This window comes from Moschus berezovskii, chromosome 20 (genome assembly GCF_049115385.1).
Source record: "Moschus berezovskii isolate FMDL1 chromosome 20, NW_MosBer_1.0, whole genome shotgun sequence".
Lineage (NCBI taxonomy): Eukaryota > Metazoa > Chordata > Mammalia > Artiodactyla > Moschidae > Moschus > Moschus berezovskii.
This window is the reverse complement of record NC_142479.1, coordinates 34607843-34635810: the sequence shown is the minus strand read 5'-3', so window position 1 is coordinate 34635810 and position 27968 is coordinate 34607843. Positions and strand designations below refer to the sequence as shown.

General features: G+C 42.5%; 1 protein-coding gene and 1 non-coding gene across 4 annotated transcripts; one reads left to right on the top strand and one right to left on the bottom strand.

Moving 5' to 3' along the window:
* The first annotated feature begins 8 nt into the window (after positions 1–8).
* CRK (CRK proto-oncogene, adaptor protein) lies at positions 9–27968 on the top strand. Of its 3 annotated transcripts, none has more exons than XR_008682801.2 (4): positions 9–396; positions 7765–8300; positions 18331–21220; positions 21849–27968. XR_008682801.2 is itself a non-coding variant. In XM_055403041.2 (3 exons), exons 1-3 carry the CDS (start codon positions 156–158, stop codon positions 18466–18468), a joined length of 915 nt encoding a protein of 304 aa, XP_055259016.1. In that variant the 5' UTR covers positions 9–155; the 3' UTR covers positions 18469–27968. The 3 variants fall into 3 exon arrangements, 1 of the variants encoding a protein (XP_055259016.1); XR_008682799.2 differs by having other exon boundaries at positions 18331–21978; positions 26595–27968; XM_055403041.2 differs by having other exon boundaries at positions 18331–27968.
* On the bottom strand, positions 9828–9900 carry TRNAE-UUC (transfer RNA glutamic acid (anticodon UUC)). The gene has a single exon. It is a non-coding gene; the product is annotated as a tRNA-Glu (tRNA).

Sequence of the window (27968 nt, the reverse complement as noted above, 5' to 3'; positions counted from 1 at the left end):
TCCGGTGGGGAAGGCCCGCGGCCGCCGCCGCCATTTCGGGCGCTGCTGTGAGGCTGAGACCCGAGCCGGTCCGCTGGGCGGCGGGGGCCGGGGCTGGAGGGGCGCGCGCGGCGTCGGCGGCGGCGGCCGCCCAGCGTGTAGGCGCGGAGGCGGTCATGGCGGGCAACTTCGACTCGGAGGAGCGGAGTAGCTGGTACTGGGGGCGGCTGAGTCGGCAGGAGGCGGTGGCGCTGTTGCAGGGCCAGCGGCACGGGGTGTTCCTGGTGCGGGACTCGAGCACTAGCCCCGGGGACTATGTGCTCAGCGTCTCCGAGAACTCGCGCGTCTCCCACTACATCATCAACAGCAGCGGCCCGCGCCCGCCGGTGCCACCGTCGCCCGCCCAGCCTCCGCCCGGTGAGGGACGGACAGGACGGGAGGCCCCGGGCGGGGATGAGGGCCGCGGAACTCCCCAGCCTGGCTGGCTGCTCCTCGAGAGCTGACCCCCACGAGGGACGTGGGCAGAGGGCTGGAGTGAGCGTGGCCGGGGCGCAGCCTCTGCCGGGGCTCGCTCCCACGGACCAGCGCGAGTGTGTGGGGGGAGGAGGAGCCGCTGACCCAGGCCTCTGGGTGTGACTTGGGAGGACAGCCCAGGGGAAGGGGAACTGCCTCGGCCCCAGGGTGGGGCTAGCGCCCGAGCAGAGCCGGGCAACGTGGGGACAAAGAGCTGAGAAGGATGTTGGCACTGCGGGGGCATCACTTGGCAGCGGTGCCGGGAATGAATCCGATAATCCTACAAGTGACTTTTTAGGCTTGAAACATTTCCTGCAGTGTTGGAGAGCCGGGTTTGGCTATACTCCCCTGGTGGCCTTTGGTAGGAAGTCACCACATACTGGCCGAGAGGGATGGAGACACCCTCAGGAAACCGGTCAGCTTTTTCCTTTCTTGGGCATTTTTCCAAAATACTTTTACCTTCCTCTTCCCCCGCGGAGGATGAAGGTGGTGAGCTAAGTGCCTTGGTTATAGGAGAAAAGCCTCTGTGACCAGCCCTGAATAAGCTGATTCCCGGCTGACTCTGTCCAAGAGATCTTAGCGTCCAGAGACTGTTCTCCACAATGAGGGGGTTATAGTTTTCAAAGCAATCAGTGGAGGAAAGATTTTTTTTTTTTAATTTCAGGAAATAATTCAGAAATAAGCCAGTGGAAACAATCCCTTCCCTGAACGTGAATGGAACTTCATTTTTCCCTGTACTCGAACATTATCAGTCTTGTCCTCCAGGGCCTCTCCTTGTCCAGTAAGTTGAGGGCAGTGGCCTGAGTCTTCCTAAATGTTGAAAACAGATCCCTCTGAAGTGATTCTCTTGAGAGTTTAAATGATCTGCACTGGATCTTCCTTGCTAAAAGTTGAGACATGACGGTCACCCAGGCCACTGGAGTTGTTAAGGGGATTTGTGCCCTTGGTACTTGAGATTTGTGGTATACAGAGTAATTTTGAGGTTACTGTTATCTGTGTAACAGTACGGCGAGTCTTAGTGCCGCCTCGCTGTTCCAGGTGGAAGCAGTTTCATCCTGACCACGTGAGACTAGATTCAGGCCAGTTCACTTGAGTTAGGAGACTCCTGCACCAGCATTTGCAGACTTGCTCTTTTAGAAGAGTCCTAATTTAGGTTTATTCTCTCTGACCAGAAATGAAATGGGATAGTCTCTTGTTAACACATACCAATTAAAAAAAGAACATAGGGATCGTAAAGCTTACAAATTATTCTAGTCTTTCTCAGTCTGGTTGGTTTAATAGCATTATAACGAGGTGGGAATATTTGTGTGTTTACTCTAAATCAAATATGTTCTACTTTTTACCGCCTTCATGATGTCTGGGGTTTTGCATTACTGTGCAGTGACATGATGGCAAATAGTCACAGAAACTTAAGTTCTCAACCTTTTGTGTGTTTTGTTGGTTGCAAAATTTGGAAATAGCAGCAAGGGCTTCCCTGGTGGCTCTGATGGTATAGAATCTGTCTGCAGTGCAGGAGAACCCAGATTTAATCCCTGGGTGGGGAAGATCCCCAGAAGGAAATGGCAACCCAGTCCAGTATTCTTGCCTGGAGAATCCCATGGACTGAGGAGCCTGGCGGGCTACAATCCATGGAGTTGCAAAGAGTTGGACACGACTGAGTGACTAACACACAGCTTTGTTTAAGCTTTCCCCATGTCTTGGTGTTAGTAATTTTAATCTTAGCTGTTACCTTAATACTGAGCTCCACCTTTTCATAACAGATATGAATTCAGATCTTTGGCCCAAGAGAGATGGTGAGGATTGCCAGAGTTCGTGGCTGGGGTGTGTAAAGTTCATGGGCATTGTGGTCGTTTTTGTTTCTGCCATGTACCCTATTTTCTGCATACAGCAATTGATTCAGTTGCTGTCTTTTTAAAGATTACTTAATCTTTGTTCTCCCCCTCCCCGCATCAAGCTCTTTTCTTTTGAAACCACACAGAAGAATTTCTTGAATTTTAGAAAGACATATACAATATTAATAGCTGACATTTATTGACTGGTTATTCTGTGCCAGCCACTTTGCTGAGTACATTATATGCCTTGTCTCATTTGCTGTCTATAACAATCCAGTGAGGAAAGTACTATGAGCTCCACTTACTAAACTATTTCCATTTTATAGATGAGGAAACTGAGAGTCAGAGATACAGTCAAGTGCCCCAGAGTCACACAGCTTGTAAGTGACTGAGCCGGAATTGAACCTAGGAATTGTGACCTGAGAGCTGGCACTGTTACACTGCGCTCCTTTCTGTCAAAGCCAGTGTGCTTTTGAGATCCCAGCAGTGTGCTTTGAAGCCTCAACACTTTTGTCTCTCTTCTGGGCCCCAGGTTCTGTTTATAGACTGAAAGGAGGGACTTCCCTGGCTGTCCAGTGGTTAAGACTCCACACTTCCACTGTAGGGGGCATGGATTTGATACTTGGTTGGGGAACTAAGATCCTGCATGCCGCGTGGCATGGCCTAAATAAAGACCAAAGGAAAGGATGACAAGAAACTGGCTTTAGCACTCAGGCAGTATGCATCTGCTATCTAAAGTCAGTGATGAAGAGGTTTTTAATAACCTTATTTGGCAGATTAAATGTGGGAAATGAGCTTTATGTTTAGGATTATAGAATGTATTTTGTGGACATAATGCATAAATGAATTTGTTGGAATGGCTTAGATAAACATTTTAATAGACCAGATATTCTCAGCCTTTTCCAGTCAGCTTGTCTTTAACTTGTGTTTAGCTCTCAGAGGCTGCCAGTGCTGCCATTGCCTGGAAGTCCCCTGACTGTGCCCCAGGGCCATAGGGCAGGGCTTGGTCAAGTCTACTAGTCATACTCTGTCAGGTGTACCTCTTGGGAAGACTTTGCAATCAATTGATCCACTAGTTTTTACCTCTTGAACGTGAGGTTTTACTCGACCTTGTCCAATAAACAGTCGATAAAACAGTAAATATGAGTTGGGAGAATAGTTAAAAGCTTGTGTTTTGAAGTCTGGGTTTGAACCTTCTTTACTTTCTGCTTACTGCTTATATAACTTTAGGCAAGTTCTTTAACTTCCGTCTGCCTCAGTTTCCTCATCAGTGAAAGAGGGGAAATAGTACTGACAGGGTTATTTCAAGGGTTAAATAAGTTTTAGTATATTAAACGCTTAGGAATGGAACTAGCATTAGGTATATTAACAGATGTGGTGGAGAGGGAAAAATTGAAGCAAGATGGAAAACAGTTCTCAGCTTTGAGAGGCTCACAGCATGTCTGAAGGAGTAAGTGCTGGGTGGGGGTGCATCAGGAAGTATGAAGGAACCTTGGAGCCTGTGTGGAAATAATGTGGCTTCCATTACCCGTTCAGCCCAGAACCTCCTACCTGTTGGCCTTAGTGGGTGAGGGGAACATAAAAACTTGTCTAATTTTGGGGGTGGGGACAGATGATAGGGTGATGATTGTGCTGCCTCTTCAAGGTGGTGCTGGGCCAGGCCACTTCTGGAGATCCTAGGGGACTACCTCTTATCCACTGCTGCCTTTTTGAACATCCAGCATCTGTTTCATTTGTTTGGCTCATCCTTGTAGTTCTCAAACCTGGTCCTCATGATTTACTCTTTAACATCAGAGTTAAAGATATTCGGTGGTTCTACGAGGAGTTCTTCACTGAGTTACTTAGAGATTTTAGATCCCCCCCCAAAAAAAAATCCATGATAAAAGAAAGTGCATTTATTTATCGCTGGATTTCTCTAAGCCTTCTCTATGTTCATGTGAAATTATGACTCTAGACAGGCAGGTATTGGATAGTTGGTTTTTCAAACCAGTCTGACCACAGAACTTTGAGAAGCATCTTGAGATTCTATGGAATCTTTGGGAAGAGTTGAAAATTTACAGAGGTATTCAGAGGTTTGGGGGGGTGTATATGAAGCTGATTTGCCTTTTGTTGGGCATCTATAATATACCAGTTACTTTTAGGAACTTTATTATTATTATTAGATAGAAATTATTATATAGATCCCTGTGAAAAATAACAATTCAGATAGCTAGAAATACCACAGCCTGAATTCTTCAAACTTTTTAAGTCTGAATCTGCAAAGTCACATGCTGATATCCACCATTTTTAGAATTTCTTCAGTATACTTTCTCAAATGGAAGTCAGTGGCCTTGTTAGTCCTTTATAATGGACAGATGGTAAGAGCGTTCAAGGAACCTCTATAAATACCATAGGCAGTGGAGAAAGAAGAGAGGGAATGAGAATTTAGGAAAGTGGAAAGGAGAGGAACTGTGAGATTAAGAGACTGATAATGGAGCCACTGTGGCGATGCCCATGCCAGAAGTGACTTGGCCTGTTTAGCCCACAGAGCTCTTGGGTGTTCTACATAAAACCCTCAGGGAATGGTATCGTAAAAACTGTTGTAACCTGAGGGCTGACATGCCTGAAGTGATGAATTGAGCGTGTACAATTCTTTTGGTTAAAAGATAACTCTGACTGCCTTGATTTTGATTTCTGACTATGTTCATAACTGCACATTTAGAATCCAGCACAGGTTTGATGGAGAATAAGTCAGTGAGGTTTTCCAAGTCCCAGCTATGAGAACTCTGCTGTTGGTTCTGTTCTCTAGACTGACTGACTGTGTCTCCTTCCTTTCCCGCCCTTCTGTTTCCTGGCTTTAGCTGTTTGTGGTTGGAAAGAGATGAACTAGGGAAAAGGAGCCGGAGCACATAGCTGTGGTGATGTTTGGGCTTATCTGGAACTTACGTATGTATATTTTGTTCCTCCTCCTCTCCTGAAGCTTGATTGCCCTATATATATATATAAAAAAAAAATATATATATATATATATAAAAAGAGGGCGTTCTCTGGTGGTTCAGTGGTTAGGACTCCAGGCTTTCGCTGCTGGGATCTTGGTTCAATTCCTTGTCAGAGAACAGATCTCACAAGCTTCGCAGTGTGGCAAAATGAAAGAAGGAAAGAAAGAACCATTTAGGAATGGAAAGAACTATTTTATTGTAATTTTGTTCTATCTGAGAACATAGCTTGTTGTTGCCACTGATATTTGTAAGAGTACATCCCCAGTTGGAAGTGAACGCCAGGGGAGAAAGAGAATGTCTTCCAGAAACATGCTGCTATGCTTCTTGCTCACCAGCCACACTGTGTTTGCATTTGTGTGCCCAGCTATGCTGTGAGTTTCTCAAACGTGGGGACAGATTTTCATGTAACTTTTCCTCACTTGAGAGTTAATGTTCATTAAGAATAGTATCTAACACTTAATGAGCATGGTCCCTAAAGGGTGACGAGTGGAAGCCATATTGGCAGTTGTACCTTGGCGTATTGTTGGGTAAATTCTAGGATGGAACTTTTCTTTCTAGGTGTCACCAGGACAATTTTCTAAGCCAGGTTCTCTGTTGGTGTGAAGGTTCTCCCTACCACTCTGCCCTTAAGGCTTTCTTGACCAGGCAGTACGAAGTAGGTCTTCTTGGAGCTCACACTAACTCTGTCTTTCACATAGTTCCACAGGCCTGAAGGATCACTGTAGCCTGGAGGTGATAGATGAGGTAGCCATGTGTCTTCCTTGTTTACCAGGCTGGAATAGGAATAATTACCCATCAGTGATCAGCTTTAGAGAAGAGAAACTCCAGAATATAGCACCACTGTGCTCTGGTATGGTCATAACCAAAATCATCTCTCCAGTCACCAGTTCTGCACTTGGAACTATTGGGGTTGCATTCTGCTGGTGTCTGAGGAGTGTTTGCCATAGATGGACAATCCTGGGTATGAGTATGTATTTCAACATCTTGAGTCAGAGAGACAGCCAACATTACTGACTGTGGGCTATTAACTTGTTTTAGTTTATAGCCATGAATTCCACAGATGGACTTTTGCAATGTAAGAAATGTGCATCTGTCCTTTAAATTGTGTCTTGGCTTTTGTTTCATCTGGGTGGAAAGAGAAGTCACTCATCAATATACATTCTATATTGAGGATTTTTGGTTAACCTTCAAAGTTTATCACTTCACCTCTCCCCAGTAGAGAATTTTAAATGTACTTTTTCTGGTCTATCTAGACAGAGTGTTTTCTAACATGGAACAAAATAATTTGGTCTCATTTTTTTTAGAGTGGCGAAGCAATGTAGACAGCTGGGCTACCGCAGTGTTCCTGTTTCACAGCTCTAACAGCAAAGGGTTTGTGTGGCTAGGTTTTTGTTTTGATTGACTGGTTTTAATAGGAGTGGTGACGGTAGTTTAGGCCTTCTCTTTAACAAAGAACTCGAACAAGTAATTTTCACAAAAGAAGTACAAATATTCAGTAAATGTGAAAAACATCAAGCAGTCAAAGATGGTATTTAAGAAGAGACGTCCTTGCTGTTTTGTCAAGGATATGGGGGAAATGGGAACTCGTAATCCACTGATGGGCTTCCCTGGTGGCTCAGAGGTTAAAGCGTCTGCCTCCAATGCGGGAGACCTGGGTTCGATCCCTGGGTTGGGAAGATCCCCTGGAGAAGGAAACGGTAACCCACTCCAGTATTCTTGCCTGGAGAATCCCATGGACAGAGAAGCCTGGTAGGCTATAGTCCATGGGGTCGCAAAGAGTCGTACACAACTGAGCGACGGAACGGAACGGAATCCACTGGTGCGAGTGTAAAATCATAAAACTTTTTGGATGACAGTTAGGCATCATAAACCTTAGTGTTCTTACCCTTTGATCCAGCAATTGCATTTTGAGGAGTTTATCCTAAGGAGGTAATAAAAAATGTTCGTTAATTAAAGCCCTCGTAAGAGCATTGTTTGCAGTAATGAAAAATTGAGAAAACATCCCACCTCTTGTTGGGATAGCTGCTGGAATCTATGAAAACAGAGAGCTTGCTACATTTCCTGAGGTTGAAGAGAAGGCGACGACTAACACAGCCTTGAAAACCCTTGTACTCTGTAAATGGAATAGCCACAGAACGTTTTGGGAGAATGAACAAGAAGTCTCCATGGTGCTCTGTCTTTTGTGCAGTATGTGAGCTTGTCCTGACTGGCGTGGTTGCTCTATTACAGCCTCTGTCTCTTCTCTGCTGCAGGTGGTGATAGCTCACTTTCTTCCCAGGGAACATTTGAGCTACAAAGTATGATTTTAGTTTACTGTTAGGAGAAGGGGTTATTTAGATTATTTTTTTCCTTCTTTTTCTTTCTGGTTAAATATTGACTAAATATGTGTGGGGAGATGCTTAAAATCTGCATTTCATCTCCAGTATATCTTTCAATAATACCCTGCTTTTTTTTTTTTTCAGGGGTGAGTCCCTCCAGACTCCGAATAGGAGATCAAGAATTTGATTCATTGCCTGCTTTACTGGAATTCTACAAAATACACTATTTGGACACTACAACGTTGATAGAACCAGTTTCCAGATCCAGGCAGGGTAGTGGAGTGATTCTCAGGCAGGAAGAGGCAGAGTATGTACGAGCCCTCTTTGACTTTAATGGGAATGATGAAGAAGATCTTCCCTTTAAGAAAGGAGACATCCTGAGAATCCGGGATAAGCCTGAAGAGCAGTGGTGGAATGCGGAGGACAGCGAAGGCAAGAGAGGGATGATTCCAGTCCCTTACGTGGAGAAGTATAGACCTGCCTCCGCCTCAGTATCGGCTCTGATTGGAGGTAACCAGGAGGGTTCCCACCCACAGCCACTGGGTGGGCCGGAGCCTGGGCCCTATGCCCAACCCAGCGTCAACACTCCGCTCCCTAACCTCCAGAATGGGCCCATTTATGCCAGGGTAATCCAGAAGCGAGTCCCTAATGCCTACGACAAGACAGCCTTGGCTTTGGAGGTACATAATGTGCAAAATGTAGAAAGAAGAGATCTGCTACAGGGTCTCCCTTTCAGACCTCTTAGAGCTTTGTAGGAATGCTGAATAGAAGCAGCAGCATTGTAACATTGTTATAGATGTTGAATGGTACTTTTACCGTTAAGTACTGATCTTGGCACTTAATGTTGGGTTTTCTCTTTTTTATAGAAAACCTGTTTTGGAATGAGTAAGCTTAAAACTGTATAACTGAATGTTCTGATTGATTTACTAAACCATACTTTGACTTCTTTAATAACACCACCTGAATTCACAGGAATTAACCTAAAATTTTTTTTTCATCTACATTCTAATCTGTTTCTTTCTGTTTATCATTATCTAAAATAAGTGGGCTCCACAAATTTGAGTACAAGTGGTCTCTATCAAAATACTTAAATGAATTTTCTTCTAGAAATGTGTTTTTACTTTAGGGGCTTGGGGTTTCTTACCATTGATTAATTGTATAGGTATAATGAAATAGATACCCGAAAGTATTAATTCCAAGAAGCAGCAGGTTTACTTGGTCTTTGCTGTTTGATGCATTTTATACTCAAGAAGCCAGTTCCTCCTGAGGAACAAATGTTTACCTTTTACTGGAGAATAGTTATCCTTGGTAGCCCATCTCCTCTGGCCAACCATTGCATTGTATTTATTCTTGTCTTTAGCACTCACAGCTTTGTCTCTTACTCTTCTCTTTCTTATTCCCTCCTTCCCTCCCTCTCTTTCTGAGTTATGCAGAGGTCGTGGTTCAGCATAAAAGCTAGTGTAGAAGTGGCATGCTTTCCTGTCTTTCAGAGCCTTTCAGATGTGGTAACTTTAATTAAGCGAGTAGCTAAATTTCATGAGCATAGGCTGAAGTTACTCAGGTAGGGGTGCAGGTTTGCAGAGAAGGGGCTAAAGTATTAATATGTTTTTGTAAATGGAAATCTCCAAAATCCTTTGGATCATGCTTATACACTGAGGAGTGGGCGTTGCCTAAGTATTAGGCTGTACTTTATTTGAAATAGTCTGGTATTACTGGATTTAAAATTTTCTTTTGCATTCTGAAGAGTGGATGCAAAGGAGGGTTAGGTCTACAGGTTTGACTGAAAAAAATGTGTGCTTTTAAAATGTGTGTATTTTGAGATCATGTTGTGACTGAACAGTATTGTGTCCTGCTTTTGATGAGAGAGGAGCTATGTTGTCTAGGTCACACTGCTTTTTCCCACTTAGAATTTGGAGGAAAAGGAAAACAAGTTTCTAGCCTCGTGTTTTCATTTAAGTTCATATGATGGCAACACCAAGATGGGGCTGTGCACATGACAGCTGTGACTCTTGACATGTATTGCAGGCCCTGTTAGCACTGGGCTGGAGTGTGGAAATAGCATCCATTTATTGTGAAAATAGTCAGCTAACACCCAGGAGAGAATAGTTACCACATTAATTTTGCTTCCATTTGCAATTCCTTTCTCAAAGAGAATTGGTTTGTTTTGTTTTGTTTTTGGCCTCACTGAGCAGTTTGCAGGATCTTAGTTCCCTAACCAGGGATTGAACCTGGGCCCACAGCAGTGAAAATGCTGAGTCCTAACCACTGGACCATCAGGGAATTCCCAGAATTGTTTGCCTCAGCGATGCTTGCCTTAATTAGAGGCTTTAGTACTCCAAAATGGTTGAGCTGCTCTCCTACTGTGAAATCTAAATCTTGTGAAATAAAGACTAAAATAGAAGAGTGGTTTATGATGTCAATAAGTTTCCTTTTTTGATTGGGTATTAGTTTTGAGCCACATGTGTTGACTGATGAAGATAGCCTCTTTCACCTTAGAACAAATACCCCAAATAATAGCTTTAAAAACACCTTATGTTCTTAAGAAAACATCATGTTAGTGTAGCATCACAGAAATCTAAAGCTAGAAAAGACCTTCAGTTCAGTTCAGTCGCTCAGTCGTGTCCGACTCTTTGCGACCCCATGAATCACAGCACTCCAGGCCTCCCTGTCCATCACCAGCTCCCGGAGTTCACTCAAACTCATATCCATCGAGTCGGTTATGCCATCCAGCCATCTCATTCTCTGTTGTCCCCTTCTCCTCCCGTCCCCAATACTTCCCAGCATCAGAGTCTTTTCCAGTGAGTCAACTCGTCGTGTGAGGTGGCCAAAGTATTGGAGTTTCAGCTTTAGCATCAGACTTTCCAATGAACACCCAGGACTGATCTCCTTTAGAATGGACCTTCCGTTCCGTTCCGTTCCGTTCCGTCGCTCAGTCGTGTCCGACTCTTTGCGACCCCGTGGACTGTAGCCTACCAGGCTTCTCCGTCCATGGGATTCTCCAGGCAAGAATACTGGAGTGGGTTACCGTTTCCTTCTCCAGGGGATCTTCCCGACCCAGGGATCGAACCCGGGTCTCCCGCATTGGAGGCAGACGCTTTAACCTCTGAGCCACCAGGGAAGCCCACCCCTATTCATTTATTGAAAAAAAGTAGAGATGGATTGAATGGGTTGTCTAAGCTAGTTGGAGATATGAGGAATCCAGATCTACGTGGTGCCTTTGCAACCATACCCAGATTCCATCTGTGGTACTTTTTGTTTTGTAATAGTGATGCTGCCCTCCCTGTCAGTTTTGTGTGGTTTAACTGACAGCATGTCCTCATTTGTACTCTATGCAGGGAGGCAGTTTTCCTTTCCCATCTCTGGTTTTTCATAGGAGCTGATGCTTAGTCCCTGTTGAGATGAAGCCAGGAGATAAGATTAGGAAGCTCTGACTTTCTGACCTTAGCATTCTGATGAGAAAAAAATTCATTGCTGTAGTTGACCCATTATAAATTTAGATCTGTAGACAAGCTAGGCACATTTTAGTGGATTTTTACAGTTAACTTGAAATTGATGTTGAAATCATTACATTTTAGAAGTGGGCAGAACCCCAGGTAAGGGGGTTCAGACTCCTAGTATTTCCCAGAAGGTAGCTGAGGATGCAGTGCTCTGGGTTACCTCTCTTACTTCAATCAAAGCAACTTTGTTTTAACTGTGTTATATATTAGTGTCTCTCTAAGATGTCTGTTTTTTTGAAGGAATGGTTTCTGTGCTTAAAGAATATGTTCAGGATCCACCTGTCCTCCCCTTACAGATGCATGTTCCCTGCATGGTATATTTGCTGTGACCAGAGTCCTCCAGTAGAATATAAGTCAACGACCACTTCCTCTTTTCCCACCCATCAGATTTCCCTAGTAGGAATGAAGGTTGTTGGAAAGAAGGGATTAATTCTAGCAAACAACCAAAGAAGTGGTATTTCTCTCCTCACTGTAACTCTGGGGGAATGTAACTGAACCAGGAAGACACCATCTGTTCCATCCTGGAGCTTCTAATAAAGACAGATTTTAAACAAAAGTAGATAGGCTGAGTATTTTGAAGGAGAAACACTGGAAGTACCACTAGAACAGTGCAGAGGCACCTTTTACTTTTTTGGTCTTAGATTTGATCTGAGATTTCTGTTTGATTGGTTTTGGTTTCATGAGTCATGGCTCCTTGGGAGCTGAAATAGGATGAATCTTATCTTGTAAATTGCAGGTGTTAAAGTTTATTTCATGCCTCTGTAGGCTGTCCAGAATAATCGCTTTATCTTGGAATGTACTATTCATGTAACTTCCATTTTCTGATTCAGCCTGACCTCTTGCCTTTGATAGATAAGACTTCTGAGTAACCAAGGAGCCTTTCAGGTGGACTTAGGTGTGAGCCTGTTCTTCTGGCCACAGATAGGGAAGATGTAAAGTTCCACGGGTCCCTGATTATGTGGAGCAGTGACTATATTAACTCTACATCTCCCCATGTACCTTAAGTTATTTAGGCCTTTTGACCTATATATGGAAAAGTGGAGTGAAGATCTTAATTTCCCCTTTGTTCCAGAGAGAAAAAATGAGATTAGGAAGTGTAAGAACTGCGTGACAAGTCTTAGCTGTATATATAATAACTTCATACCCACTTGAAAGAATAATAAACATAATTGAAGGAAAATAATATTTTCATTTTAATAAAATAGTTTCAGTTAGTTAACCTCCCATTAAATAGCAAAGTTTCTCAAACCTTGGGATCGTATGGAACATTGCCACCTTCATTTCCTGTTCCACACTTATTTTCATAAGGTATTTGATTTTTATCATAGCAGCTGCCAAAGCCCAGCTTTGCAAAGACATGACATCTTTGAAAGGGATGTAGTGTAATCTGATGTCAAAATTGTTAACTGCCTTGAGTTAGTAGTTCACATGGCATAACAGATGTCAGGTATTGCTGTTTCCCTCAAAAATACAAAATACTTGGTGGGACCCCTCAGAATTTTCTGCAGTGCCTCTGACTCTTCAGTTTGGGAACCTCAGGTCTCGCTGACTGTACTAGTTCTTAGAAAATTCCTTATGCTGAGCTAAAATGTACCTGTTCTGTGTACCTCTCATCAGGAGGAAGGGGAACTTAGTTTCTGTTATTATCAGTTGTTGAGTTACAGAAAAATCTTTTTGGACTTTGCCTACAATCAGGGCAACACCTATCTTCAGTGTGGTGCTTTTGCGTGACATCAGGAAGCGTACCTACGAGTTAAATCTCAAAGACCTGCTAGTGATCCACCAGTATGAGCCATGTGCATTTCAGTCCATCTCTGAGGCACATGTATCATTAAGACTGAATTGGTCTCACTTGTCTTCACTGATTTTACAGATTTTAGATGGGCCCTAAATATTACCTCGGAGAAGGCAATGGCAAGCCACTCCAGTACTCTTGCCTAGAAAATCCCAGGGATGGAGGAGCCTGGTAGGCTGCAGTCCGTGGGGTCGCTAAGGGTCGGACACGACTGAGCGACTTCACTTTCACTTTTCACTTTCACACATTGGAGAAGGAAATGGCAACCCACTCCAGTGTTCTTGCCTGGAGAATCCCAGGGATGGGGGAGCCTGGTGGGCTTCCGTCTATGGGGTCACACAGAGTCGCACATGACTGAAGTGACTCAGCAGCAGCAGCAAATATTACCTATTCCTTAGATCAGGGATCTGCAAGCTTTTTCTGTAAAGGACTTTACAGGCCATGCAGCCTCTGTCACTTTGCCACTCTAGCTAGAAAGCAGCCATAGACAAAACAGCAAATGAGCTTGCTGTGTTAAAGTAAAACTATTTACAAAAGCAGGCAACAAGCTGAATGTGGCTCACGGGCCACATAGTTTGCTGACCCCTGTCTTAGATTGCTGTAGTTTTCTTACCTTTTTCCCTCGTTCAGTCACATCTTGAAATGTGTTCTTGGTATGTTTGAAAGTATTTGAAAACAAGTTTGTCTCTGTACTTGGTTTCCCTGGCTTTATTTACATAAAATTAGTTATGTGTGTTTCCTGCCCTGAACTCACAGATATCATGTAGCAAATCTGGATCAAAGGAACATTGGCAACCATTGATGCCTTTCCTGTTAGATAGCAGGGATAGAAACTAGGAAAGCAGTCACCTGGGGTTGCACCAGCAGGGGAGGTCACACAGTTTCTGGTGCTTCCTATTTAGGGAACACCAAAAATTAATGCCATTTGGACTTCATTTTTTTTCTAATTATCCCTGGAACTCACTGGTAAAGGTGAGTGTTCATTAAGTTCCCGGGGAGTGAGGAAAAGTAACTATATTCGGTCTTCTTTACAGATGACGCCATGATTTACTTGCAGACCTACTGCTGAGGCTGTGGTATAGGGTTGAGAGACTAGGAACTAACTCGACACTAAAATAATACCTTGGTGGTGAAAGAATCATCAGTCTCTCCATTCCAAGGTGTTAGTGAAGTCTGCCTCATGAAAAGAAAGGTTAACTGCCTTGTTGTGCTTCAGGTCCTTTAGAAGTTCTTTCGTTTTCATTAGTGCGCAGATGAGGATTTTTTCCTCCATCTATAACATGAGTTTTGAAATCAGTAATGTGAGAACTACAGTTATTACTACAAGTACATTCCTTTGTGTCTTAAAATTGTAGCATTTCTAGGGCAGGTACTCAATTTTGCTTTCTTTGTCTGTGAATTAGTACACCAAGCTTCAAACCTGTGTGCATCCCCCTTACCCTCCCTGGTCTTGCCTTAGGGAATTCTTCAGAGTGTTGTTGCCTAACAGGGAGAGGAGCACAAATTATGGTGTCATTTCTGACTTGGAGAAAGAACTGCACTTAGTGGAGTGCCATAATCCTAGACTGCCCCATCCCCTCCTGCATTCTGCCTCAGGCTCCATAGCCACTCTGTCTTCCAAACAGTTGGAACTCGAGGGCCTTATGTTTTCTCAAAGATAGTCATGTTTTTGCCTTAGGGACTTGTCTGTTCTTGACCCCAGGACTCCCTATGTGCTTTGACTATTTCAGGAGAAAGAACCCATAGGGTATTATGCACAGGTATTTAATTTTAATAAGGTCTACCTTGAAGTATTTGTACTTTAAGGCCATTTTGGGCAGGTTAATTAGCCTATTAAATGCTTACAGCTTTCCTCTTTTACCCATTTAAAAATCAGAATCATTTCAGTCATGACACAACCTTTCTTTCACCCCTTGATTTTTGGACTTTTCTGCCAAGAACCTAATCAACTGTAAAAAAAAAAAAAGCGATTCTGGATTCCAGAAGATGATTGTTTTTCCTGAGTCTTTCTCTGTAGGGTGGAACCAAGAGAGTGTATATCAGAGATGACTCTGATACTGTCCACAGATCTACCTTGCACTTCATTCTTCTCCCTACTAGCATCTTGTTGTACGGGAGCCCTGACTCATTTCTCACTTAGAACTCTGCAGGAAGAATAGTCTGAGGGCAGAGCAGAAGACTTTGCTCTCTTGTGGAGAAGCTAGTGTGGTTTTGTGGTATTGATGACATGGAGGGGTGGATGGTCCACATTTTAACTACCTGTCGCTTAAAGCTCTTTGGGTCATGATTTGAGACAGCACTTTGATTGCTTAAGAATAACAATCTTATTCTTAGAATGACAGCCTTAATCTTAAAGAGAGATGTTTAAACCTGGCGTTTGGTGTCAAGTAGAATGGTGGACTTAAGTTCGTATCCTGAAGACCCATCTTTTACAAAACACCTAGAAAAGCTCTGGGAGATAGTGAAGGACAGGGAAGCCTGGTATGCTACCATCTATGGGGTCGCAAAGAATCAGACACGACGGCAACTGAGCAACAAAGAAAAGCTGGAGAAACATAACATTCTTTTCATCTTTTTATTTAGATATGAAATCATTTTGTAGAATGTACCAATCCTAAGTATATAAGTATGTATATCAGTGAATTTACATGCGTATATACCGGTGTGACAACCACCCAGATGAAAGTATAGAATGTTTTCAGCATTCCAGAATGTTCCCTCATGTCCCTTGATTGTGTTTTTAATGTCAGTAAAATGATGGATTCAGATAGCTGGGATGGCATCAGACCAGCTTCTTAAAAGAAACTGGCTACTTACTACCCATCTGGAGGAGAATCTAACATGTGTGGCAAGGTTATTTATTTATTTATTTTTCTATATGTGGAATCTTAGTTTCCCAACCAGGGATTGAACCCGTGCCCCTGCAGTGGAAGCAGAGTCTTGACTGCTGGACCACCGTCAGGGAAGTCCCATGAGTGGCAGTTTAAATTTTTGACACGAGCATACATATTCTTTTAAATGCTTTTTTTCTTTCTTAAGGTCAGGAACTTATTCTGGGTCCAGCTATCTGAATAGCACTTGAATATAACATGCTGCTGCTGCGAAGTCCCTTCAGTTGTGTCCGACTCTGTGCGACCCCATAGACGGCAGCCTACCAGGCTCCTCCATCCTTGGGATTCTCCAGGCAAGAATGCTGGAGTGGGTTGCTATTTCCTTCTCCAGTGCATGAAAGTGAAAAGTGAAAATGAAGTCGCTCAGTAGTGTCTGACTCTTCGCGACCCGATGGATTGCAGCCTACCAGGCTCCTCCGTCCATGGGAGTTTCCAGGCAAGAGTACTGGAGTGGGTTATCATTGCCTTCTCCGGAGTATAACATGAGTATATAATAAAAATGAGAGGGAAGAGCGTTGCACTTAATAAAGTTTACTGTAACATAGCAAGGGGCTAGCAGTGCAGGGGCATTAAGTCCAGTAATGTGTTGTATGTGTGTGTGAGAGAGAGAGAAGGAGTCAAAGGTAGCTGACAGGTCAGAAAGGAGGAAAATTCACTAAGGAATAGTCACATGTTATGGAGTTTATATAGAGCCTAACTTCTTGTAATACTGTAAGAATTTTTAAAAGACGAGAACAGCAAGGTAGTCTTGAGAACTAGAATTGGGGATATAAGAAGAAATGTTCCAGACGATTTTTACCACCAAGGAAATTCTCATTTGATGTTCAGATCTTCCTCTACAAAGACTGAAAATTTTTGCTTGTCAAAGTTGGCCTGCTCAGATATCAGGAATTGAATTGGAAGATTGCTGGGAATAAACAGAACCCTGTGCGCTAGAGCCTATAGGAGCTGGATCTGTTTGCAAAGACAGACATGCAGTGTCCTTTTTCTCCCTCCTCACCTTTCACCATCAACCTTCATCTTCATTATCAACCCGTCAGGCTGCTACCTTTTCTCACCCTTGTATCTTATCCCTTGTCTCTCTAATAGTCCATGGTTTCTCTCTTCCTTTTCTCAGCATCTTATGATTCCTGCAACCACTTCAGGCCTCTAAGCTTTTCATATAATTCTTTAGGAAACTGTAGGTAGGTCAGTAGGTAACCTATTTCCTCTGTGAGTGAGATCAGGCTGGTTTAAGAGAAGGCCCTGACCTAAACTTGAGTTGACTTTGGCCAGTAGTCAGCCTACAGACCTTCTTAGGGAAGGAACCTGCAGGGCTAGGGGAGCATAATTTGAAAGTTCTTATTAATACAATGGAAAGAACATAAATGGGCTTGGGAGCTGGATACTTCTGGGCTCAAATCTCAGCCCTGTCACTGACTTTGTGACTTCAGGTGTAACATGTAGTTGTTCTGAATGTCATATGTAAAATGAAAACAATTCCTATTTTATAGGATTATATGATTATTAGGAAATGATTTTATATAAAGCACTGTAGTACTTTATGGAAGTTAAATATCATTATTAACCAAATGAACAGTAATGTTTAGAAACCACTTGCATGTGCAGAACTCAGATGTTGATAATTCAAGGATAGTCATAAAGTTCTTTAGTGACATTTGGGAACTTACCTCACCATTGTTAAATACTTTACTACAGGGTGAATCCATTCATCAAACACCTTGTCTTTTAAGTTTCATAGTAAGACACAGGTATATCCTAGATTGTCAAAAATATTTGATGTTGCAACAGGGAAACTTTTTGTAACAGCAGAAACACAATGTCCTCCTGCTGTTAAGAAGCAGGTACCAGGTGGCATTGAGGGAGCAGCAGTCTGTCAGTACCTGCTGTGGGGGTTAGTGGAGGGGACTGGCAGGCAGTGGCCTGCCAAGTAAAACGAGCTGAAGAAGGTTGAGGCTTTCAGGGAGCTGATGGAATTTGGAGTCTTGGCTTGTACCAAGTAGGGAAAGCCTTGCCTTGGTAGGAAGGTGATGGGAACAACTTCCATTTTCTGGGACCAAATGAAGTATGCTTCCTCTGATTGCCTTCTGCTCTACAAGCAACAGGCCAGGATGTGCTATGAGTGGGCTGGGGGATTGCACTGCTATATGCCAGAGAAGGGAGGGCCAGTGTGGACCAGGCGGGAAGCTAAGAGGAGTGGGTACAAAGACAGGGCATATAGATCATCCTAGGTAGGGTGGCTGCTCCAGAGACACTTGAACTTTCCAAAAAGTGTCATTTTCTAGCATCCCTCCTATTATCTGTACTCTGTTTTTCTCTGCACTGCTAAAATCACTTCTTCTTCTTGCCTGCATTAACAATAAGTAATCGGTCTGGTGGTTGGGGCTTGGGAGGTAGCAAATAGCCATTTCTGTAATATCAGCCCTAGAGCAATCACTTGGGCAGGGCATGGCTAACCAGAGAATGGAGTTTTTCAGCTTGCATTCATAACTGGAAATAAAGTGCTGTCCTTATTCTCCTCCTGCAGGTCGGTGAGCTGGTAAAGGTTACGAAGATTAATGTGAGTGGTCAGTGGGAAGGGGAGTGTAATGGCAAACGAGGTCACTTCCCATTCACACATGTCCGTCTGCTGGATCAACAGAATCCCGATGAGGACTTCAGCTGAGTATAGCTCAACAGTTTTGCTGACAGATGGGAACAATCTTTTTTTTTTTTCCAATTGCCATCTATACAGTTTTCTTACAGATGTCAAATCAGTCTAGTTTATATAAGCATTCTGTTGCCTGTGATCTTTTTTAGACTGAACTACTCCATCCCTGGTCTTATTTACCATATTCAGGGTACGAAACTGGAGGGCTTGTGTGTTAACTTTTGAATTGGTGATTTTAGGTGGTAGCACCGTTGCCTGAGTGTATCTGAAAGGATCGGCATCTTGCCTCCCTTTTCTCAGGCAGTACAAATCAACCTGTGGAAAACTAATGGACGGGAGAGAAGTGTTGCACACCACTTACCCTGATTTATTCAATGGTTTGGTTTTCATTCTGAAACCATGCTGTCAAATGGCAATAGACTGTTCCCTTCCACCCCATGAAGTAATCATGCACGTGTGAATAGTACCCAGTGGGATTGCTTTTTCATTTATGGAACATGACCATTGTATGACTCATTCTGACAGTTCAAATCCTGAGAATTCTGAGGACACTACTAGAGGCATTTGTCTTCCTTCCCAGTCAATGCTTCATACTTTTTCTTGGGATTCTTTCAAGCCTTGTAATTCCTTTTCCCCAAACCTGCAGATAGGTTAGTTCTCAAGATAAGTGTTTATTTTCATTCCAGATGATAAACAGGATGTGCAGAGCACTTTATTCAGTGCATAGCTTTAAGCCAGTATTGGATTCACTGCGTGGACAGCCAGACTTCCAGCTCTCTGCCATCCCACAAGGGGTCATAGTAGGTTCACATTGCTACCACAGTTCAGTGGACTCCTGGCTAATGGGATCCAGCAGGGCCGTTCTCCTGAGTGCCATTGTTCTGTCAGGGGACTTTTTGGAATTCTTAGCTTCTACTTGGAGTGGAAGGACCAATCACTTAGAATATTCCACGGATGGTTGGGGGGCCAAATTCTGCCCTTTGCTTTATGTACAACTTGTATAAAAATCAAGTTAAATTACATGAGTTTGGGGATAGGGTTTTAGTGCTTTGAAAAATGTTTGAACCAATCATGAATTACTTATGTATTATTTGTTTCATATGGCCAGAATAGTGCTTGAAATACACTATGTTATAAACTGCCTTCACTTGGGGCTCTTTTTCTTTGTGTTCAAGTTTAGTTTACAAACCCTTTTAAGTATGGAATGGTTTATGTAGGGTCAGGTGCTCCAAAGAATTGACTTCTGAGACCAAAAATGATGTTAGCTATTTAGACTACCATATGAAACTTTTTCAAATTTAGTTCCCAGTCTAGAGGCACTTACTGGTCTGTGGTGTGATACGACCAATAGAAACACCGTATTCTTTGCTTTGGGCCTCATTTTAGAAAAGTAATGTATTTTTCCAGTTGTTTTGCCTAGGTTAAGATTAATTTGCATTCATTGAACATATGCCAAATCGTGATATCCCAGTGACTAGCACGGTGCCTGGCACAGCCGGCATACAGAGTTGTGAGAGTGAATGCGAGGTATGCAGAAGCTCATTATATGGCACTGGGAAGCCAGCTGGCACAGGATTACATACATTACCACAAGCAAACTAATGAGTTGACGCTAATTTAATATATTTTTACCTCACACTAAGATAGTGCTTGATAAAGACATTAATACTCAACTTTTAAAATGTTAGCACAGTGCTATGCACATAGTGGGTGCTCAGTAATGTTGAATGGACAAGTTTGCAATACTAGACTTAATCCCATCTGACGACTCTTAAATTTTCAGTTAGAGCATAGCATAGATACTGTAAAACCCAATACACGTTAAATCTTGTTTTCCTGAAAGTATGACATCTAAAATATTTGTAGAAAAGCTTTGTCACAACTGATTTGAATGTTTGTGTTTTTTTTTTGCCTCTGACCTTGATATTGGTTTGTAATGCCTCTTTTCATCATACATAATTTGGTGGAACATGCAGCTCTACCCAAATCAGAAGACTTTCTCAGTGATCGGTTGTCCAAAGCCATTAAATGAGTTGTTGGGTTGGATTTGGCTGGTTTGGCAGTTGTTGGACCTTAAGAACTCAAAGGACTTCTTATAAGTATCTTCCAAAAGCAAATGCAAGAATCCTATTCAAGTGCATATGTACATTGTCACTGAGCAAAATAAACCGAAATTGGCTGCTATATTTTATATAGTAATTTCTGCAAAAACCCATTTTTTTTGGATACTAATATTTGACATGGTTAATTCTTATTAATTGTTGGAATTGTTTATTGTTAATAATGCAAATAGATAATTATCCATAAGTAACATTTCACTATTAAAGGTTTGAAATGGATGATAAGCAAACCAATTTGAAATAAAATATGAAACATGTGCCATTGTATTATAACACTATACACTTTCTTGACAGTTAAATTTTAAAAAATGTTTTTTTTCGTAGCATGTATTGTATATGTTTATAGTATATGTAGTAAATAAAAATATGGCCAAATGTTTGGCTTGGTGATCTTTTGAAGAAAGCAATCTTTGAATATTTTTCACAAAAGAGCTAAATCTTATATGCTTAGGGAGTCAGAGTTGTGTGTAGTACTCAGTAGCCTACGAACAATCAAATAAACTGATACACACTGTGGGTGCTCATGAAAATGGGATCAATCATTGGTGTTACTTTGAAGGGTCTCCAGAAGTCCAGAAGTAATGATTTGAGGGGAATATAAGAAGAATGATTATATGATGATTGGAAAGCTGGAATGATATGAGCAGGTAATACCAAGTCACATGTGGGTTTAAGGAAAATATGATTGTGGTAGGGGTCTTAATAAAGCAAGTGAGAAGTGTGGCTGTTACACAATAGGTTTTTAGAATGTTAGGGGAGAAATTCAGTATAATTTCTCCTTTTTTATGTAAGTGACACTTGTAGATAATTTAGGAAATTTAAAAAGTTAAAAATTTGTTCTTCCCATCCTTTCTCAAAGCACGTGTATATTTAGGTGCATATGCACAATGTGGATATATATACCTAAAAAGTTGACTTTATACGCCATAGTCTTATGTTTTTGTGGATAGTGAAGTTTTAAGATGATGAGGACAAGCGTGGCCAGTCGTTCATAGAGTATTCTGCCTTGGACCCAAATTAACAGTCTAGCTACTGCTATATACATGGCAGAATATCAACCCAGAGGTAAATAAAGGCAGCCACTGCAAGGGAGCCATGTTTGCTGTACACACACTTAACAGTTGAGGTGATTTAAATATGTTTCTACTTTTTTATCAATTAGAAATAAAATCTTGTGATAGGTGGAGTTGGATTTCTTTACATAGCCTGGAGTGCTCATAACAGTCTTGTATTTTGTGACCCTGATCTTCAGATTAAAGTCTATTCCTCTTACAGATGTGAAGAGAGAAGTGGCCCTGTCCACAGATGAAAATATGAAAATAGTCTTCCAAAGTTTTGCAGGAGGAAGCTAAGAATTTGGAACTCGGCTGCTACATACATGAAGAAAAAGAAATGGGGAGATAAGGTAGGGGGCCAAGAAGAGCTACTATTAAGAATCGAGATTCGAAAAGAGCAAGACTTAAGAATTCTTTCGGGATACAGGTCGAAAGCGAGCTTAACTTGTCTCCACTCAATTCTGGCTTAAATGCTGCTTTGTCAAGAGATGTCTTCCCTGTCCCTTCTCAGCACTCCTCTCAAGATTGTTATTCTTTCTCTGATTTTATGCCACCTCCTCCCTCAGACTATAAATCAGTTCCATCAGGACAGGAACCACGTCTAATTTGTTCATTATCTCCAGAGCCCAGCACAGAGCCTGACTCACAGCAGAAAATATATATTTCTTGATCAAATAATGTTTTCCTTGGCAGGATTTGAGTCTGGGGAATAGGGACCCGACTGGTTACCTCTCAGCTGCTCTCTCCAGCACCCCTGGTCTTGGGTTTGGTCCAAGGCTGTAGGTTCATTTTTAATTTTGGTTAAAGTAAAACCCAATTCCGTAGGTCATTCTGTTTCTGAAATGTGAAATTCTTGACAAAGCCCAGTCCTGAGAGCTCTGGTGCTTTCATGTTTTGTTTTGCTTTTTCCCCCCATAGGAGAGGTGAATGGATCACTTAAAGGGAAGCTGTATTCATACAATGAAGATCATTCACTGGTTGTGTTGTAATTTCTAGTTTTGGTGATATTTTCTAAAAGAATGAATTAACAAAAATGTCAGAATTATCTTGTTCTAAAATACCAGTAATAGAAGTAGCTTAATAGCCTAAACAGTATTGAGAGTAGTTATACCATATCCTGTTGTCATTTAGGTCTTTCAATAACACCTCAGAGGCAGCAACTCAAGAAAGCGCCTAAGGGAGGCAGGGCCCTCTTGAATTCTCTCTGTGCATTGTGGTCAACGGCATTGGCCCCTCTCTAATGTCAGAGTAGGTAGAAAGTAGACAAAATTGTCCCAAGTCTGAGGCCCAAATCCTTTTGTGAGCCTTGTGATACAACAACAAAAAAGGAGAAAATCAGGTACCATCCCCCAAAAAGAATGCAAGCAGAGGAAACGGTTTATGTAAATTATTTGGCCACAGCTTTTCTCTTAGAATCAAATTCTACTTTCACTTTTTCTTTTCAATAAGTTGCTTCATTTTCTTATTTCCCTTGTTAAATAAACATGCGTGCAGGGTTAGGTTTATGTCTGAACCATCTAGTTAATTTCTTGTTCCTTAGCAAACTCTGCCCTTTGCTCAATGGCAGGCCTTTTTGTTTTCACAACAACCAACATTTACATAAGGAAGAACCAGGGGATAACATGAGTTGTTTGGGATGGTTTGTGGTAAGTTTCATTGTAATGCAAAGATAAAACACACAACTTGGTAGGCTGCTGCTGCTAAGTCACTTCAGTCGTGTCCGACTCTGTGTGACCCCATAGACGGAAGCCCACCAGGCTCCCCCGTCCCTGGGATTCTCTAGGCAAGAACACTGGAGTGGGTTGCCATTTCCTTCTCCAATGTGTGAAAGTGAAAAGTGAAAGTGAAATCGCTCAGTCATGTCCGACCCATAGCGACCCCACGGACTGCAGCCCACCAGGCTCCTCCATCCATGGGATTTTCTAGGCAAGAGTACTGGAGTGGCTTGCCATTGCCTTCTCCGACTTGGTAGGCTAGCAGCTAGAATTTGGACCAACAAGGTTGACTTTCTAGTGAGATCTGTTTGATAGGTACCACTTTTAGCTATCCAAAAAACATCATGTCTAGGGAAAAAGGAATGCGTGTAATCTTTAACTCTATCCCTGATCAGCGTTTTCAGTAGCGGTTAGGATATGGTTTATGTGTGGGTACCAGTTCTTCTCAAGCAGAGATTATTGATCCAGAATCTTAGTCCTTAGGGGATCCAGGGAGAGACTGATATAAGGAGTGTGGCAGATTGCTCACTCACAGCCCTAGTCTTTTCTTCCTGTGCACACTGTTTCCCAGGCTCCCTTGCATTACACATGACCATGTGATTGAGTGCAGCCAATGGACTATGCACAGAAGCGCCTGCACCACTTTGAGGCCTGACCTCTAGATACCTCCACTAGGAGCTCTTCCATGCTGTTCTATCAGGCAGGAATGGAGATGACACCCAGCGTAGAGCCGTCATCCACATGAACTCAAAGTGACTACACTAAGAGGGGCACCTTGGCTTGATGACCAGCTTGAAAAAGTGAAAGTGTTATTCACTTACTTGTGTCCGACTCTTTGTGACCCCCATGAACTGCAACCTGTCAGGCTCCTTTGTCTGTGAAATTCTCCAGGCAAGAATACTGGAGTGGGTTGCTATTTCCTTCTCTAGGGGACTTTCCTGACCCAGGAATCAAACCTGGGTCTCCCACGTTGCTGGTGGATTTTTTTTATCATCTGAGCAACCTGGGAAGCCTGGTGACACTTAGCTAGCAAAAAATAAACTTTTGTTCAACCATAGGTTTTAAGGTTGAATTAGTTAGCCTACTCCAACTAATACAAGGGAGGTGAATTGAATAGGTGAGAGGTTGACCATCTGCAAAAGCTTTGATGCCAAAGCTTTGTAGAAATGCTTGAGATACCCGACAAGTTATTTTTTAGTGTAAGTATGACCTATATAATACCTGACATTGAAATTTAACTGGGCATCCTATGTTTTTATTTGCTAAACCTGGCAACTCTATCCCTGGTCTCCCCTTTAGAGAAACATTACTGCAGGGCTGCTGCTCTTTCATTCAGGGAAATTGAATTCTGAAGCAAAAACAATCCACAACAGGACAGCTGGGGCCAGCCAGCTCCTTCCAGAGCTCCCCTTCTTGTCATTTTTCAAACTGTCCCAAATGTAAGGCTTTTTGATGACCTCTCATTTTATTGTTTTCATCCTCAAGCTGTGTTGAGTCTTTTCTGACCACGCATCCCCCATTTTTGGACTCTCATCTTTGAAGATTTACCAACCTGTTAGGCTCCCTACTGTCTTTACTGTCCCAATCAAATTTCTTCTCATTTGTTTTTGGTCATTTGGTTCTCAGTGTTTCATTTTGCCAAGATCTGCTGTCATCTGGGGTTACCATTTTCATCACCTTGGCTTCTCACTTTTTTGACCACCTCAAATCCATTATCTTGTGCTGTGATATCCCTGGAATCTTAAAACATCTTACTCTCTGATCACTATCTTCTAGCCTTTCTGTTCTCTCACTGTCTTCCCAAAGCCCTGGTTCTTCCATTTCAAGGCACTTTGTAGTCCCTGAGCTACTCAACTATTAGCCACCTGCTATTTTTTTTTCCCCAATGATGAACAAATAAATAGAATATTGTCCGTTCTTAGATATATCCAACTGCCTAGTGGACACCTTTTGGATATCTTGAAGGAACCTCAAACTCTTTAATATATTCCAAACTGAATTTCATTGTCCCTTCCCCCATCAGCCCCTCATCCATATCCCCTGTCTCAATGGCACCATTTGGCTAAGCCAGAAACCCAGAGGCCATCTTTTATTCTTCATCTGGAGAGGTCATCCCATCTGTAGTCATGTACTAAGTCTTAACTCCCGTCTATGGGGTCGCACAGAGTTGGACACGACTGAAGCGACTTAGCAGCAGCAGCAGCAACTCCCGACCATCTAAAATCAGTCGCTTACCTCCTTTCCCACTGCTGCTGCCTTAGTTCAGACTGCCAATGTTTCTCACCTGGATGACCTCGAAAGTCACCAGAATGCCTTTAATTTTGGCCCCTCCAACCCCTTTGTTATGTTCGTTGGAACCTTGGTGAGCTTTCTGTAATTTATAATAGATTGTATTCTCCCTCAGCAGATACCTAAATTCCCTCTACAGAAGATGCAGAGCTCTGTTCTACTAGTTCCTGCTCCTGTCTCCAGCTTCCCCTCTCCTCACTTTCTCTTCTCTACTCAGCTCTAGCCATGCTGCATTTGTGTCCTTTCTTCACCTGACCGATCCACTTGCTTAACCCTCAAGCCTTTTGTACAGTCTTATCTGTCTCACCTTCAGTTACACTAATTACACTCTAATTTGGCTTATCTATCTGTTCCATGTCTTCTCTTGGCAATATATGCCTACAGTTGTCACACTGAATTGAAATTGCCTGTGCATGTGTCTGTCACAAGACCAAGATATCTCATTATATTTCCAACACCCAGACCTGCTTGACGCACAGCAAGATACCCAGAGTGTGTATTTTGAACAAAAGAATGCACCTCAGGATGGGTGGGCTAGACTCCATCAAAAGTCAAGTGGGAGCGGCTGGTAGTAATATTCCTAGGGATTTAAGGTTATAGTGTCAGTTAGCTTTTGCTGCAGGATAAACCACATTGGTATGTAATGAATTAAAGCAATCCTTTGTCTTACAATTCTGCAGCTTAGCAGTTTGCGTTTGGTTCTGCTGGACAGTTCTGGTCTGGGCTAATCTAATTGACATATCTAGCTTCTAATTGGCTGGGGGCTGGCTGGTCTTGAATGGCCCTCAGCCAGCAGAGTTTAATCTCTGCTTCCTGTGATCTTGTATCCTCCAGCAGGGTAGCCCGGACTGGTTCTCATGGCTATTGACAGGGTTCCAAGAGAACAGATGGAATCACATAAGGCCCCTTAAGACTTAGCCTTAGAACCGACACTGTCTATAACACTGCCTTCTCTTGATCAGAGCAAGTCCCAAGGCCAGCTCAAATTCAAGGAGTGAAAAAATAGACTCTTCCTCTTGATGGGAGAAACTGTAAAGTTCATACTGCAAAGGGGTGTGGATATAGGAAGAATGACCAAATCCGGCCATTTTTGGAATATGCACGGCTACCCCAAAGAAACTTTGACTGAAACACGTGAAGCAGCACACATTACTAGGAGACCTCGTCACTGGGTGAGTCAGTACCCAAGTGTCCATGGTTTTTCTTCGTTCTGTTTTGTAATTTGAACACCGCACGTGCAGTCAGGATTTTTCGTACTGCCAAAGTGGGTGTTTGGAACTGGGCCATGGGGACTGTTTGGGAAGACAGGCACTTGGAGAAATGTCACTGAGAATGAAGAGTGACAGGAAGTTCATATGGAAAGGGACTGTGTCCACTTTATTAACTTTTATCTGTAGCATCTCACCTGATGAGGACATGTAAAGCACTCAGCAAATATATGTTGAATGAATAAGAGTAAGCCTCTGTTTACTGTTATAAAGGAGCGCTGAATGTTGCGTCTTAACCAGCAGTGCTGCTGCGTGTTAGATGTGCAGGTGATTCCCTTCCCAAGGACTTGCCAGGCAAGGAGGAGTGAGTTGAAATCCAACCTGTACTGTGGTAGCTAAGAAACAGCCCCAGTCCTTGACTTGGCTTTGTCTGCCTGCCGGAGGCACCATTTAAAATTCAAAGGCACATTTTGCTTGCTAAGCAGTGAGCCCCTAGGGCTGCATCTATGTGGAAAGAACACTTATTTTATGTATCGCGAAAGTTCCCCCTGGGCTAACAGGGCCCTGGATACTCAACCTAAGGTAGCAGAGAAATGGTTACTGGGGAACATGAGATGGCACAAAATGTACAAGGCAAGAAAATGAAGAAAGCACAAGAAATATTGCATAGAAATATGAAGCGATGAAGAAATTTCTTGCATAGAAATATGCAAGCAAATGAAGAAAGCACTTGTTCTTACAAGTGGACCAAAATGAATGAGGGATTGAGAGAACCACGAGCAAGAAAAAAAAACTTGTAGGTTCACATGTCTGAATTGAGTTCAGAAACCAACTGAGAGTTAACAGAGAGACCAGAACACTGAAGCACACAAAATATGATTTGTTTCTATAAAAGGCAAATCTACAGAGACAGAAAATAGATTAATGATTGCCTGGGGCTGAGAGTAGAAATGGAGAGGGACTCAAAATGGGTTCAAAGTTTCATTTTAATGTGATGGAAATGTTCTAAAATTAGATTGCGGCAGTGGTTGTACAACTGTAAATAGATAAAAAGTCATTGAATGGTATACTTGAAGTGGGTGGATTCTATGGTATGTAAATTATATCAGTAAAACCATTTTAAAAACA

Coding starts and splice junctions, on each gene's coding strand:
- CRK (XM_055403041.2), top strand. CDS start 156: ATGGCGGGCAACTTCGACTCGGAGGAGCGGAGTAGCTGGTACTGGGGG. Junction 397..7,764: donor GCCCGCCCAGCCTCCGCCCG/GTGAGGGACGGA, acceptor TTTTTTTTTCAG/GGGTGAGTCCCTCCAGACTC. Junction 8,301..18,330: donor AGACAGCCTTGGCTTTGGAG/GTACATAATGTG, acceptor CTCCTCCTGCAG/GTCGGTGAGCTGGTAAAGGT.